General features: G+C 55.5%; 5 protein-coding genes across 5 annotated transcripts; 3 read left to right on the forward strand and 2 right to left on the reverse strand.

Moving 5' to 3' along the window:
* Window positions 1-539: 539 nt before the first annotated feature.
* F5Z01DRAFT_628205 (Alpha/Beta hydrolase protein) lies at window positions 540-1,439 on the reverse strand (the record flags this gene model as incomplete). The annotated part of the gene is made up of 1 exon (XM_046261584.1): window positions 540-1,439. One exon carries the CDS (start codon window positions 1,437-1,439, stop codon window positions 540-542), a length of 900 nt encoding a protein of 299 aa, XP_046114982.1.
* Window positions 1,440-4,337: 2,898 nt separating this feature from the next.
* Window positions 4,338-6,131, forward strand: F5Z01DRAFT_628337 (Sodium/hydrogen exchanger family-domain-containing protein; the record flags this gene model as incomplete). The annotated part of the gene is made up of 3 exons (XM_046261590.1): window positions 4,338-4,455; window positions 4,507-5,924; window positions 5,991-6,131. 3 exons carry the CDS (start codon window positions 4,338-4,340, stop codon window positions 6,129-6,131), a joined length of 1,677 nt encoding a protein of 558 aa, XP_046114983.1.
* A 110-nt stretch (window positions 6,132-6,241) lies between these two features.
* Window positions 6,242-8,600, reverse strand: F5Z01DRAFT_330422 (putative fungal-specific transcription factor). The gene is made up of 2 exons (XM_046259121.1): window positions 8,376-8,600; window positions 6,242-8,325 (listed from the first exon to the last, which is right to left on the reverse strand). The coding sequence occupies exons 1-2, from the start codon at window positions 8,484-8,486 to the stop codon at window positions 6,352-6,354; spliced, it is 2,085 nt and encodes a 694-aa protein (XP_046114984.1). The 5' UTR covers window positions 8,487-8,600; the 3' UTR covers window positions 6,242-6,351.
* An 820-nt stretch (window positions 8,601-9,420) lies between these two features.
* Window positions 9,421-10,781, forward strand: F5Z01DRAFT_693384 (uncharacterized protein; the record flags this gene model as incomplete). Its single annotated transcript, XM_046266216.1, has 2 exons — window positions 9,421-9,882; window positions 9,919-10,781. The coding sequence occupies 2 exons, from the start codon at window positions 9,421-9,423 to the stop codon at window positions 10,384-10,386; spliced, it is 930 nt and encodes a 309-aa protein (XP_046114985.1). The 3' UTR covers window positions 10,387-10,781.
* Window positions 10,782-11,237: 456 nt separating this feature from the next.
* On the forward strand, window positions 11,238-12,917 carry F5Z01DRAFT_677309 (uncharacterized protein; the record flags this gene model as incomplete). Its single annotated transcript, XM_046265342.1, has 1 exon — window positions 11,238-12,917. The coding sequence occupies one exon, from the start codon at window positions 11,238-11,240 to the stop codon at window positions 12,915-12,917; it is 1,680 nt and encodes a 559-aa protein (XP_046114986.1).
* Window positions 12,918-12,950: the final 33 nt, after the last annotated feature.

The raw sequence follows: 12,950 nt of genomic DNA on the forward strand, positions 1-12,950 counted from the left end.
CATATTTCCTATCGCGGCTTAGCGGGACCTGCCGACCCGCTTGACCCCACGTCCGGCCGCCTGGCGGCTTGCCGCGGGGCACTTTCAGCCAATGCTTCAGGGGGTGCGGCCCTGATCGCGACCCCTGATTGACAACTCCAGTCTCCAGTCGCGTCTCCAGTCCGTGCAGGTCGCGGTCAACAAATGTCAAACATGGCCGTTGCCCAAGCGCCCTTCACCGAGATGTTGATGTCAGATGGATTCCTTATATATGACCATTCTCTACGAACGATGATCGTTGTTCAGGTCTCTTCAACTTGACCGATCCATGGCTGGGCGCGACACGTCGACTTCCTGGATGGCGCAGAACGGCCGGGTTGACTCCTGTCCCAGCAAGGATCATGTCGCCATCACAGCAGCGTCTCTACGTTGCGACACAATTTCGAGGCAGATTTCATTCAGATTCCATAGCAAAGGCAACAACGAGAATGCGACACGGGAATACCACTGATGCTCCGATACCAGACAAACGTCGTGCGCTTCTCCATCAATTGACTCAACTACAGTGAGCATAACCACCTCCCAAACTCGACGCCTACTTCTCCTGCTTGATCAATCATGCTCAAGTGTCCAGCTTCCTCAATGATCACCACCTCTCTGGCATTCAACGCATCACCAAGTCTGTGGGCATCTTTCGCGGGGATCCATTCATCGTTGGCGCCCCATATCACCTTGACCGGCATGGCCTTGCCAACTTCCCCGTAACGACCCTCAACGGCATCCGTCGAGCGTGCGTTGGCCTGGCATAATTCTCGTAGGAAGCCCGCCTTGCCCCCCGGTCGGAGCCAGGGCGCCTTCAGCATCTCCATCGTCTCCTTGGGGAGCTCGTGATATGCCGCGTTTCGAATGTACCCTTCCAAGATGCCTTGGAACGCCATATCTGGGAGACGCTCGAAGCGCTCTGGGTCTTCTGCCACGGCTTTGAAGAGCGATTGACCGAAAGGTCCAATGGCGACGACGTCGATCAGACACAGACTGGCGTATTGGCAATCGTGCAGGAGATGTGCCCTCAGGCTGAGCAGGCCAGCATTGTCATGGGCGATAACGTGAGGTTTCCGGCCGTTCCAGTCAGCTTGCCACGTTTTAAAGAGTGCCGCAAATGTGTCTGATTGCCGTGCAAGATCCGAGTCGTATTGGATCATCGGGCTGTCGGGTTTCCAGTCAGCCTGCAGCGGCTGCTCTGAGGGCGATTCACCGAAACCCGGTCTGTCGAGTAGATAGACATGGAACTGTCGCGACAATGCCACTGCAAATGGCTTCCACATTTTGGAGGACCATGGCGTGCCGTGAATGAAGATGAGGGGCTGAGACTTGGGGTTGCCCAGTGATGTCCATTTAATCTGGAGGCTGTGGGTTAAGGTCTGGTGGTTGAAGGTCGTCGTCAGCGTCGTGGGACCCATGGCTGCTAATGGCGAGGCGCAGGCTTTCTGTCTCTTGGAGATTGAATAAGTGTGTCAAATTGATGTATGAAGATGGATGGACTGACCTCCCGAGCAGAATTTCGCCAGATTGATAAATGCCTGTGACGCCCTTCTGTTGACATCCGTGATGCTGTCGCCACATCCCGGCCAGAACGTCATTACCCACAGAATGGCTCACGTTACTCCAACAGCTAAAGATTTGGTAATCAACAGGCATGGAGACATGTTGATGGCAAAATGATGGCTATTGAAACAGCCAGGAAGTACAAACAGTACTGTGAGTTGTCAACGCACAACAAACGCCCCTGAAATTGATTCTATCCTTTGGCGAAAAATCGAAATTGTGCATAATGACCATAATTGCTTAAAGCCACACTTACCACTGGATGCGAAGCCATCAAATTAGGAAAATCCAAGTTGATATCGAGAAATAGAGCTTGTCAACGGTATTTTGATGTGGTAGCCTGCTGATATCAAAGCATAGGACCCGAGAGCTCGACGTCGGACTGGCTCCAACACAAAAGGCCCAGCTGCCCAAAAGGTGCCAATGTCATGGCTGGAATTATGCATTGTACGACGTTATGATTGTCCTTTTGTTTCGGCTCTCTGCGGATGGAATGCTTTGGAGTGATATCTGAGATCATCAGCGCAGGTTGACCAGGTACAAGCCAAGAGGCCCATGTTGGAAGAGCCCAGGATGCTCCTGTGGACAACCCCCATGGGGAATTCGACACAGCCAACCAACGGATTGTGGAAAACGTGTGCTTGTAAGAGACGTTGAGCCAGCACACCATGCTCTTGTCGAGCAGTGTAGACTGCAGAGTGCTGTTGCGCTTCGAGAATCGAGCAAGCAAGTATGCGCCAAGCCGCAATTAAAAGGTCAAAAGGGTCAGCCTTTGGCTTGGAACTAATTACCGGCACAGGACTTTCCAGTCAGTATCCCAAGTCGTTAAACTGCCGGGCAGTGGCAGGGACTCCGGCGTCGATCACCGTGCAATCCGCCAGTGCCTGGCGAGGCCTGTCTGGATCAGCCTCTGATGAAAATGACAGATGACGCGTGCCCAAGGGCAACTTTCTTGGCTTTCTACGACCGAGTATGCCACGTCGATGCCCTCGGGCATCACTTCCACCGGCACCTGACATCAATGTTGGCACATTGAGCCGCACGTTCAACTCTGCAGTGGTGAAGCTATCACCGCAGGGACTCGAGCGATGAGTTGCACTCCTGGGTCCTGACAGCGTGCAACCTGATCTCATGACACTGCACCGCATCGAATGCTCCGTCATGGTGCGGCTAACTGGACGTGGAAAGAATCCGGTGCTCTTGGCGGGTCCACCCTCCGCAGGTGTCGAGCCTCGGGCGCACAATGAATCAATGAGCCTCCCTTCAGGCTGTCCTGGTTCGACTGGGATATGCAGCCACCCATCAGGCTCCAGCGCCTTGGTACTTGTAGATGCAGATGCGTCTCGTTTCTCTCAAGGTGATCGATCGTCTTCGCAAGAATGAGAGACACAGCAGTGTTCTTCGTGGAATATGTCTCTCTAATCCACGCGCCTTGTACGAATTGCTGTCGCTGCTGACAGAGCTGTTGCGTGGCCCCGTCCAATGACGCTGGAACAATTTTCATGCTTAAATTTATTCTTAATCTTGAACAAGCGCCGGCCATGCCAAGACCCACCCTGGCACATGGATGAGGAGTGTCTCTGCAGACTCCACCACCACCACAACGACCAGTCGACCACCCAGTGGGAGAACATGTCGTCAGAAGCCGCTGCCCCAGGTTCTGCGGACAGGAATGGTGCGGCTTCTCCCTTTGCTGATGGAGTTGAAGGATGGCTTGGTCTGCCCCAGATGAGGCTCAAGGGTTCAGAAGGATGGAGGGCCTGGCCTGGCCGCCTGGGGAGGGATCGTCTCCCCAGACTTGGAGAGCATGCTTGACACTTTTATTAGGGGGCGAGCATTTCTCGATTCTGGATCACCTTGGTGCCGGGACTTGGCGTGAAGCACAATCAATCATGGCTCTCATTCCCGATCAACACAGGACACGCAGACTCGGACGGGTCGCCTCGCTGATCTCCAAGATGCATTTTGAAAACGGGGCCATGACTGGATCAATCATTGAACGTTCTAGTCTCGATTCGAATTCAAAAGCAACGGGAAAGCATTGGCAGGGGTAGTAGTAATTACGTGGGCGTCGATCCCGCTGAGGCATCTGCCACGACAGCTACCGCGCAAGACAACTCTGTTTCTCTGGCATGTTCAAGCCTCGGGGTTTGAGATCCATTGCTCTTGCGTGCGAAGATCGTGTCTGATCCCAAGCCGCCTTTCACACGAAGCCAACCCCTTTGTCTATACGGAGGGATCCAAGCCAGACGCAAAGTCACACCCTCCCTCCTGCGGGACACACATCCCTACCAGTGCACACGACCAGTGACCACCGACCACCCCACGACATCATCCACCGTCTCCAGTCCCCTGCCCGTGCTGGATGTGGGACGCAAGCCGGCTCTTTGTTGCCTTCATATAATAACCCCCAAAGTCCCGCGCTTTCCCACAAGATTCCCGTCTTCATCGCGCTGCTATCCCCTGACACGTGCTCATCGTCCTGCCTTTATGCGTGCTGCAGCCTGGGGTTGATGAGGCTTGTTGTTAAACCCGTCACCCTATTTATACGTCGAGCAGCGGAACAGCAGCGACTCGTCTGTAGTTAACACTGCATTCGCACACCCCAGAATCCAAAAATCCTAGACGTCCCGCGACCCGGAACACCAAGAAAGATCTCCCTGTTTTCGACATTTTATTGCAGCTGTTGAGGCGACGGTGCATGTATTCAAAACGACACGAAAACCCTAGGAGAGCACTCCTCCGCAGCCAAAATGCCCACTCTCAACTTGAGCGACCTCAACGTCGTCACGGCGGTGCTGGGCGCCTTCACCCTGCTCTACGGTATCATCTCCGTCAAGATCAAGCAAGCATGGTACCTTGGCGAAGCCCGTAAGTGCTCGCCCCAAGATGTTTCCCACCTCCCAGACTAACAGCGCCAAGTGCCAGCCATGGTGCTCGGCATCATCCTCGGCCCCGTAGCCGCCAGATTCCTCGACGCCTCGAGATGGGGCCTGGCGGAAGAAGCCCAAGTCTCAGAGATCACTCTCGGCGTCACCCGCATCGTCATCTGTCTGCAGCTCGTCATTGCAGCGTACCAGCTGCCGCAGAAGTACTTTTGGATCCGCAAGAAGGAGATGCTTATATGTCTGATTCCAATCATGACGCTCATGTGGCTCCTCACGACAGCCTGCTGCCTCGCGACCATTCCCAAAATCACGTTTCTCGCCGGTCTGGCCATCGCGGCGGCATGCACCTGCACCGATCCCGTGCTCTCACAGGCCGTGGCCAAGGGGCCCTTTTCCGACAAATACGTGTCTCGCCCGCTGCGAGAGATCATCTCAGCCGAGGCGTGTCTGAACGACGGCTTCGGTTTCCCGTTCCTGATGCTGGCGGTTTACCTGCTCCGCCATGCTGAGCCGATCCCTGAGCCACTGGATGCTGTCGGTGGCGCGCACAGGCTGATGATTCGCTCCGGGTCCGAACATGAAGTTGGGCGGTTGGGCGGCGGGCCAGGCGAGGCCATGAAGCAATGGTTCTTGGAGACGTGGCTATACTATGTGATCCTGTCGGCTGTCTACGGCGTCGCCGTTGGGACCGTGGCGCGCCTCGCCATCAAGTTCTCGCTGAGGAAGAGGTGGATTGACTCCGAGTCGTACGTCCTCTTTCCTACCGCCATCGGACTGTTCATCGTGGGCACCGCGGGCGCTGTGGGCACCAACGACTTGCTGGCTTGCGCTTTCTCGGGCGGCGCGCTCAACTGGGACGGCGAGTTCATGGATGAGCTGGAGCGTCGACATGACGAGGTCAACAGCTGCATTGACGTCTTGCTCAACTTTGGTGGGTTCATGTACCTGGGAGCTATCATTCCTTGGAGCGAGTTCCACGACCCTGATGGCACCGGTATCACCATCTGGCGTCTTTTCCTACTGGGTATCATGGTCTTCGCTTTCCGCCGCATCCCCGCCATCTTCATCTGCTACAAGACCATGCCCAATATTGTTCAGAACTGGAGGGAAGCCTTGTTTATGGGATATTTTGGCCCCATCGGTATTGGCGCCGTGTTCTACGTCGAGCACACGCGCCACATTGTGCCCAAACCGGGCGAAGCGGATTCCGAGTTCGACAATATGATTCGCGCCTTGCCTGGCACCATCTACTTCCTTGTCGTCTTCTCCATTGTTGGCCACGGTCTGTCGATTCCGCTCCTCGACGCCATATACAAGCGCATGGGTGTCCAGCCTATCCAGGACGACGCCATTGCGATTCGCAGGAAATCCATACACGTCCCCAACCCAGCCAACGCGGCCTTGGGCGACGAGGATACCTTTATTGCGTACAACCGTTTCCGTCGTCCCAGTGTGGGCGGGATGTCCATGTCCACGTCGCAAAACCTGCCCTTCCGGAGCTCTTTTGACATGAGTCAGGATCCCGAAGCCCAGCCACGTCGTCACTCGCGTAGAGTGTCCCATTCGCGTGCGGCCGTGCGACCGCCAAACTACCCCGAGGAGGATTCCGAGGCGGAGAAGAAGAGATTGCAGAGGAGGACGATTCGCTATGGCGTGTAGAGGCTAATTAATATGTGTGCCCCCAGCCATCTTCGCCAAGAATGGGTTCATTTGTATTTCGGAAGCGAATTCTTGTCTTTATCGGAGGCGTTTGGGTATTTCCAACGCGCATAGCATAGTATAGCCGGGGTTGGGTCTTTCTCTTTGCTGTATTCGATGGGTCAAACCGGACAGACTGTCATTTGTGTCTCAATAAAGATCACTTCCACATCAAAGAATCTCAGCCATTGAACACCCAGTCACCCCAGTTCAAGGGCATCCCAATGTCCAAGTTGGCTTCCAAGGCGTCCTCGACCGCCGTCAAGTTGAAGCTTGGATCGATATGACCAAAGACGTCCTGGCCACTGATGGCATCCACGGCGGCAAAGTCAACCATGTTGTCCAGGCCAGCCGCGACGTTCATAAAAGCCATGTCATCCGTTCCGTCCTTGGTCTGTCGCCCTCGCTCGTCAGTGCTGCCGTTTCGTGTCGGCTCGCTCGGGTCCAAAGGGAGAGGTGTCGCGTCCCGATTGATGTTGGTGGCCGCGCGCTCCATCTCCTTGAGCACGCGCTCGCCGAGTTCCGCGACGACCTTGGCGGACCAGAAATATGGACTGAAATTCCTCAGCATGGTGCAGTTTCTTCGGAACGCTGTCATGGCTCGCGCACGGAACATGGGGAGCCGACTGTGCCGCATCTTGCGGTACTCGACGCTCAGTGCTAAGCTCAAGGCATATGGCACAAAGGGGACGGGGCTGAGGCAGTCCCTTGGCACAGCACACGCGATGCGCTCGGCAGCCAGAGAGCGACGGGCGTTTGCTGAGGGTGGGGGAAGGGTTGAGGCAGCAGGCAGTGTTCCTGGACGTGCAAGTCGACAGGACAGGATGATGACGGCATGGTAGAAGGTCTCAATCGTTGCGATCAGTGACGAGGGCACCTTGAGCGCGTCCGCCTCCACGATCATAGCCTCCAATACGGGCAGATCGATGTAGGCAATCTTCTCCAACCCCGAATTCTCCTCGCTAGGGCCTGGCCGGTATAGATCAAAGACTTGTTCTAGCCATTGGCACACAAGCAGGAACAGCCGGAAGCAGGGCGACCTTTTCTTGATACATTCTTCCAGATTGGCGCCAATGTCCCGCTCGTTGAACAAAGCAGGGCGACCATACATGGCTGCGTTGATCTTGTCCAGTGCCCACACCGCGCAAAAGAGGTTCTCGAGGTCCTCGGTGTTGGGCGCGTCGTAGCGCAACAGATGGAGTCCGAGCGTCTGAATATGCTGAACCGCTCGACCTCCAAGCTGAGCAGGCAGGTCTGACTCTTCAGAACACGTCGGCTGTGTGTACAGCGACAAGATGGCGTAGGCTCGGATGTGCAAGACGCGGTCGGCAATGATGCTCGTCTCTAGGATGGCGCGCATGGACGAGGAAACTGCCTGGGAAAAGTCCTGCGGCGTCATGAGATCGGGGCCGTTGTTCATCAGGCGTAGGTACGGCGCCGCGTCTTGGTCCATACTCGTAGCCAAGGCGACAGCCTGCCGCAGTACGATGGTGATGGGATCTGCAGTGTCCCCGTCCAGCGATGCGAGTGGCAGTACCGGGAAGATGGGGTGGATCTTCTGGATAAAAATACTACGGAGCTTGACAAAGTCTAGCTCCGAAGGTAGACATGTTAGGCAGTGCTCCTTCACGAAGGGCATGAGAAAGCGGTCCATGACAGGGGGCGGTCGTGACGTGATGAACTGTGATGGCTGGCCATTGTTGTTGCCGGCCGTATTCGAGGACAGCCAGATTCCAACGTCCCCCTTTTGCGAAGTTTCGTGAATTGAGGCCGAGCCCGTAGCCTCGCGAAACATGCCCTCGGGGTTCAGATCCCCCACAAACATAGAGGACGTCCTGAGCTTGCTTTCGCCAGCCGGAGAGGCCGAAGGTGGACGCACTTCAAGTCGAGGAGTTTCCGGTGGTCTTGCGGAAATGTCTGCGCCGAATGTTGCTTGCCTGAGGCCGTCGGCGTTGGGACGGTCTGATTCACCATAGCTTGCCGTTCTTCGAGAGGCGCCGCTTTCGCTAAAGGGGGCGCTGGAAGCTCCATCATTGACCGACTTGGTCGAGCCCTGTCCTGGAGATGTCTGGGACTGGGCGATAGGTTGGCCATGGGCATTGACGCTGTCTCCCGGATGGTCCTCCAACGAGTCCTGGGCATGAATGCAGCGGCGCTTCAATTGGAGGTTAGTATATGTATATGACGAGGGCCGCTCAAATATACTTTTTTACGACGACAGGTTGCACATGCTTGCTGGACCTGCTTCCTTTTAACGGGCAAGCCTCCCCGGGTGGTGTCGACCTCGACAAACTTGACCCTCCGTTCTGAGGTCATGATGGAACGCGGTCGAGTGCGACTTCACACCGAGAAGAGGGCTTCAGCGCGGCGGAGTCGGGTCGGCAAAGGCTTTGGGACAATGCATTGTCAACGATGACGACCTTTAATTGATATATTGCGCCCTTGGCTAGGCCCGAGGACGCATGCTCGGGATGACTAGATCTCGCACGATTCGGAACGCGTGAGTCACGTGGAGAATTGCGGCTCTAGTCATGTGATCACCTTCATGGTAAACAACCTCCATGATTCACGTCAATCGCAGCTCAGTTGCAGCCTCCGCCCTAGACGCCACTTCACACATTTTAACTGCCCTGCGCCGCCAGCACCGTACAATGATCCAGTCTGCATCTTTTCCCACCTCCAAGTTCGTGGTTGTACAATAGGTGCATGTGGTTGGGCTCCTACCCGTCCCTCAAACGGCCTGCAAGCACCCGCCCTCGATCTCGACATTTGGAGCTCACACGAAGTCCTTCCCGTCTGTTCTGTGTTTTACGCTGGCATCACAAAGAATGGCCCCGTCAACTTGGAACATCGGGTTACACGCGTGCCAATGGGGGCACAAGTGCATCTAGTCTAGGTCAGCGAGTCCACAAAGGCATTCGACGTCTGACAAAAGCATGGCGACAACACTGTCTTTGACCGCTTGTCCTCCTCAAACATGCATGAGAGCACAGGATACACCAAAGAGTTGAGCATGCATCTGGCCACGACTTGATTCCAGAATCACCATGAGTTGGCTCTCACCTCGCACAGGATCCACCCTTATCTCGCCTCCCATTCTACTTTCTCTCACAAGTCTGCATCTGCCTGCTCGCTTTCCCTCCCACCATTTCTCTTTCGAACCTCCCGCATGCCTTTGGTGGTGGCACTGCAGGATCGCCAGGTGACAGGTCAGATCCGTTGTTCCTGAGAGAACAAGAGGGACTCCTCGATGTCTTCTACTCCGACTCCTCAAGAACGCCCTAGTCAACGCGAGCGGCCTTACTCTGTTACTTCCGCCACGACCCTACTTGATAACGAGCACGACAAGATGAACTGGACTTCCCATGGGCCGCCAACACTGCCCATGCCGAGTCACCAACGAGACGACACTCAGTCGAACCCGCAATGGCAACAGAATGGCAACACGGATCACTCCCCCGTCTCCTCGAACACCGATAGCAAGGATGGCGATGAACCTGCACAAGGCCCCCCTCACATTTCTCTCCAGATGGGCGGCAATGACGACCTGGAAGCCCAATCGGTAGCCACTCGCCGCCATAGGAAGCGCGTGGTTCTGCCCATAGCTTTCATTATCATCTTGATCGCTGTAGGGGCCGTCTTGGGCGGTGTACTGGGCACAGCCACGTCGAAGCGCTCGTCTTCGACAACGGACAACTCACCTCACGTCAATGTGACCAGTCGCGCGACCATGGATCCACGGTAGCAGGGCGCCAAATTGGAGCTTCCCGGTCGGGACGTGAAGTGTCCTTCAGCGGTCATCGATGGCAAGCTGCATCTTTGCCATGTCGAGGAAGACGGACGTCTGGCGCATATCGTTCGTCGTGCTCATAAAGGAAACAGTGGAAGGGAGGTTGAGCTCCCGGGGAAGGGCGAAGGAAGGCAGCTTGTCTCCGAAAGTCCTGCCGATACGGTGCGACTAGCTGCGGCTGCGCTGCCGAGAGAATGCATGGGGCGCGAATGCATGGTTCTCATACACGAGGCAGCTGGAAGTGACAAGACCCTGGTCGTCCTCTCCAGCGCGCGAGAGAGCAATGCGAAGCATCTGTCTAGGCTGCGGATCTTGTTGGACGCAGACGGCGACCTAGCAATGGATGGTCTGGAATGCACGCTCACGTCGCAGCAGCTGCTCGAGGACTGCTCTGAGGTTGCTAGCAAGGGGAAAGGCAAGTCTTGAAAGTTCACGTAAAGTGGTATTGCTAACTGATTTGTGGCAGACAAGAAAACCGACGAGTACATCTTCTGACCGGAACCTCCTCTAAACGCTTGGGACAACACAACGATAGCCAGCTCACTAGCTTTGAGCCACGACAGAATTCAAAGGGAGAACATTCACAGCTTGTTCGAGGATGCAGATCAAGAAGCCCGCAAGTATGATCTCTGCTTGATTCCGCCGGATGTGGGTGCTCAGGGGCGAGGCTTCTGCTGTGTGTCACCGATAGCAGTTGCTCGAGGTCGAGTGAAACGAAGATGTTGATGGTTGGACGTTCCACAATGTGGTCGTCTCAGAATGAGAGTGAGTGGTATGAGCTCACCGGGCGCCTATGGAAGGTCACCGGCGCGGATACCTGTGATCGAGATAGATGTCGACAGTGATGAGGTATAGGTATACCTCGGTCATGGGGTTGGTCATGTTGATGTCGCACACAATACAGACGTACAAACGCTCGCCAAATGACCAACAGGCCATTCTTGATTCACACCCATGCATTGACGGTGGCATGAAACAACTGCAAATTTGTTTGCTAGTCGGCTCTCTTAGCATCCTCGCCACTACCCTTTGGTGCTACCTCACTTCCTTGTAAAGAAGCGACGTGTCTCAACGCACGAGACCCAGGAGTCGTGATTAAGATTGGAAGCTGACGATTATCTCCAAATGAACGTTCATCAGAAAGTGCGAGTTATATGTGGTTGCGAAATGGTTGCTCATTTACTCTCCCGGCTATTACATCTCGATGTTCCATGGCCAGACTATCACAAATAGTGACAAGAACCATTCTGCAGAGCATATACACAGCCTCGGCGATCATGAACACCACAGACATTCCTCTCGAGGGCATAGCTCGCCCATCATTCACTGGGAGCAAGTCCGCACCTCCGCGTTACGCTCCCTCGCACGGCGGTCCATCGACGGGAGCACACGCAGAACAACCTCTGCACTACTACCAGGTCCCTTTGGCCATCCCTCCAGCAAGACCCTGGCATAAGCGTAAGCGCTTCAGGGTCTCCTTGGCCCTCTTCCTGGCGCTTCTCACTCTGGGTTCCATAGCAGCCGTCATTGCCGTGTCGTTGAGCAAAGACCAAGGGCGAGGCCCTAACGATGCGGCAGATCCAGGTTCTCCCTCCGTGGCCACATCCACTGTCATGGTGACTGTGACAAAAAGCAAGCAGACAAGCGCAAAGCCAACCGTCGTAACCATTACCAGGACCGCTGGGGAATCCGAAGAGGGACCGACCATGATACCCACAACCACGGAGCCCAGCAGCACCGACGATCTCATTTCCTTCGTCACCAGAGAAGCCCAGGTCGACACGAAACTGATCACAATCTCTCAAGAGCCAGAAGTAACCACGAAGCTCGTGACCGTGACGGTCACAAACGGGGACAGGGAAAGAGAGGCTACGACGACATCCGAACCGCCATCCCCTACGTTTATTCTTTCCGACCGCTCCTCTATCCTCGTCGCGGACGTCTCCACTGGATCCTCCCGTAATTATCGGCGCACCATGGTCTGGCAGTCTGACAACAATGCCACCCTCATCGCGCGCGACTCGGTCAATGGATGGTCCTCGACGTATCCTATTCTAGGCATTCCCGAGCGCGCCAAGCTCGGCACCCCGATCACGGGCGCCGTGGACGATGCCGGTGTAGCGCACGTCTTCTACCTCAACGACGAGAACAGGATTGTCCATCTCATGGAGAAGAGACCCAGCCAATGGGTCAGTGTGCAAAAGACAAAGGTCCAGGTCAGCGGCGGTATCTCCGCGAGCTTCCACCGCAGCTTGGGCGATGTCGGCCTACTTGTGCTGGCGTACATTGACGATGAAAACTCGTTGGTGATGATCACTACCACAGACCCTTCTGGGGCCGAGGCCTGGAAGGTGTACAAGCCCGAATACTTTCAGCATATGAGCGGCCGACGATCCGTCAATATCGACATTGCGAGCGGCATCGCCAAGGTTGCCCAGGACAGTGATCCACCAGTTGAGGGCGACTATGCCGGTATCCTCGTCGCCGTTGAAGGAGAAGAGGCAGTCGAGATTATCGAATGTTCCTCAGAATCCGGCAGCATCAGGGAGTGTTTCGAGATTGGGGACGCCTTCCACCATGCCTCGACAACAGCCAAAAATCAAGAATTACCAGTCAAGCTCACAGCTCACCCGGCCGAGATCGTCTGGACAAGCCTCGCCGGAGACGATCGTGCGCCGAATGAGGTCTATGGGTTCTTCACCCTGGCGAAAGGGAAGCTACAGCATCATCTGTACATTCCAGAGATGCCCTGGACCGACCCCAAGACCGAAGGCGTCGTTGTGCTAAGGAACGACATGGTCACCAGCAAACTGAGTGACAATGTTGATGCGATCGCCCTGGCGGAAGACGGCAGCTTGTTCTTTCGAGAAAGGGATGAGCTAGGGGAGATGGGGATGGACGGTGAAGCGGAGAGCTGGAAAGTTGAGGACATGCTAGACACTGAGGTCGTTGAGTGATTAATCTTGTCGTGTATCGAGCGGCCATCCATT

This window comes from Emericellopsis atlantica, assembly GCF_019669845.1.
Source record: "Emericellopsis atlantica unplaced genomic scaffold F5Z01scaffold_30, whole genome shotgun sequence".
Classification (NCBI taxonomy): domain Eukaryota; kingdom Fungi; phylum Ascomycota; class Sordariomycetes; order Hypocreales; family Bionectriaceae; genus Emericellopsis; species Emericellopsis atlantica.

Excerpts from the sequence above, each read along its gene's own strand:
- F5Z01DRAFT_330422 (XM_046259121.1), bottom strand. The coding sequence starts at position 8,486 with ATGACCTCAGAACGGAGGGTCAAGTTTGTCGAGGTCGACACCACCCGG. Across the intron at positions 8,326-8,375 it reads CAACCTGTCGTCGTAAAAAA|CGCCGCTGCATTCATGCCCA; the intron begins GTATATTTGAGC and ends CTCCAATTGAAG.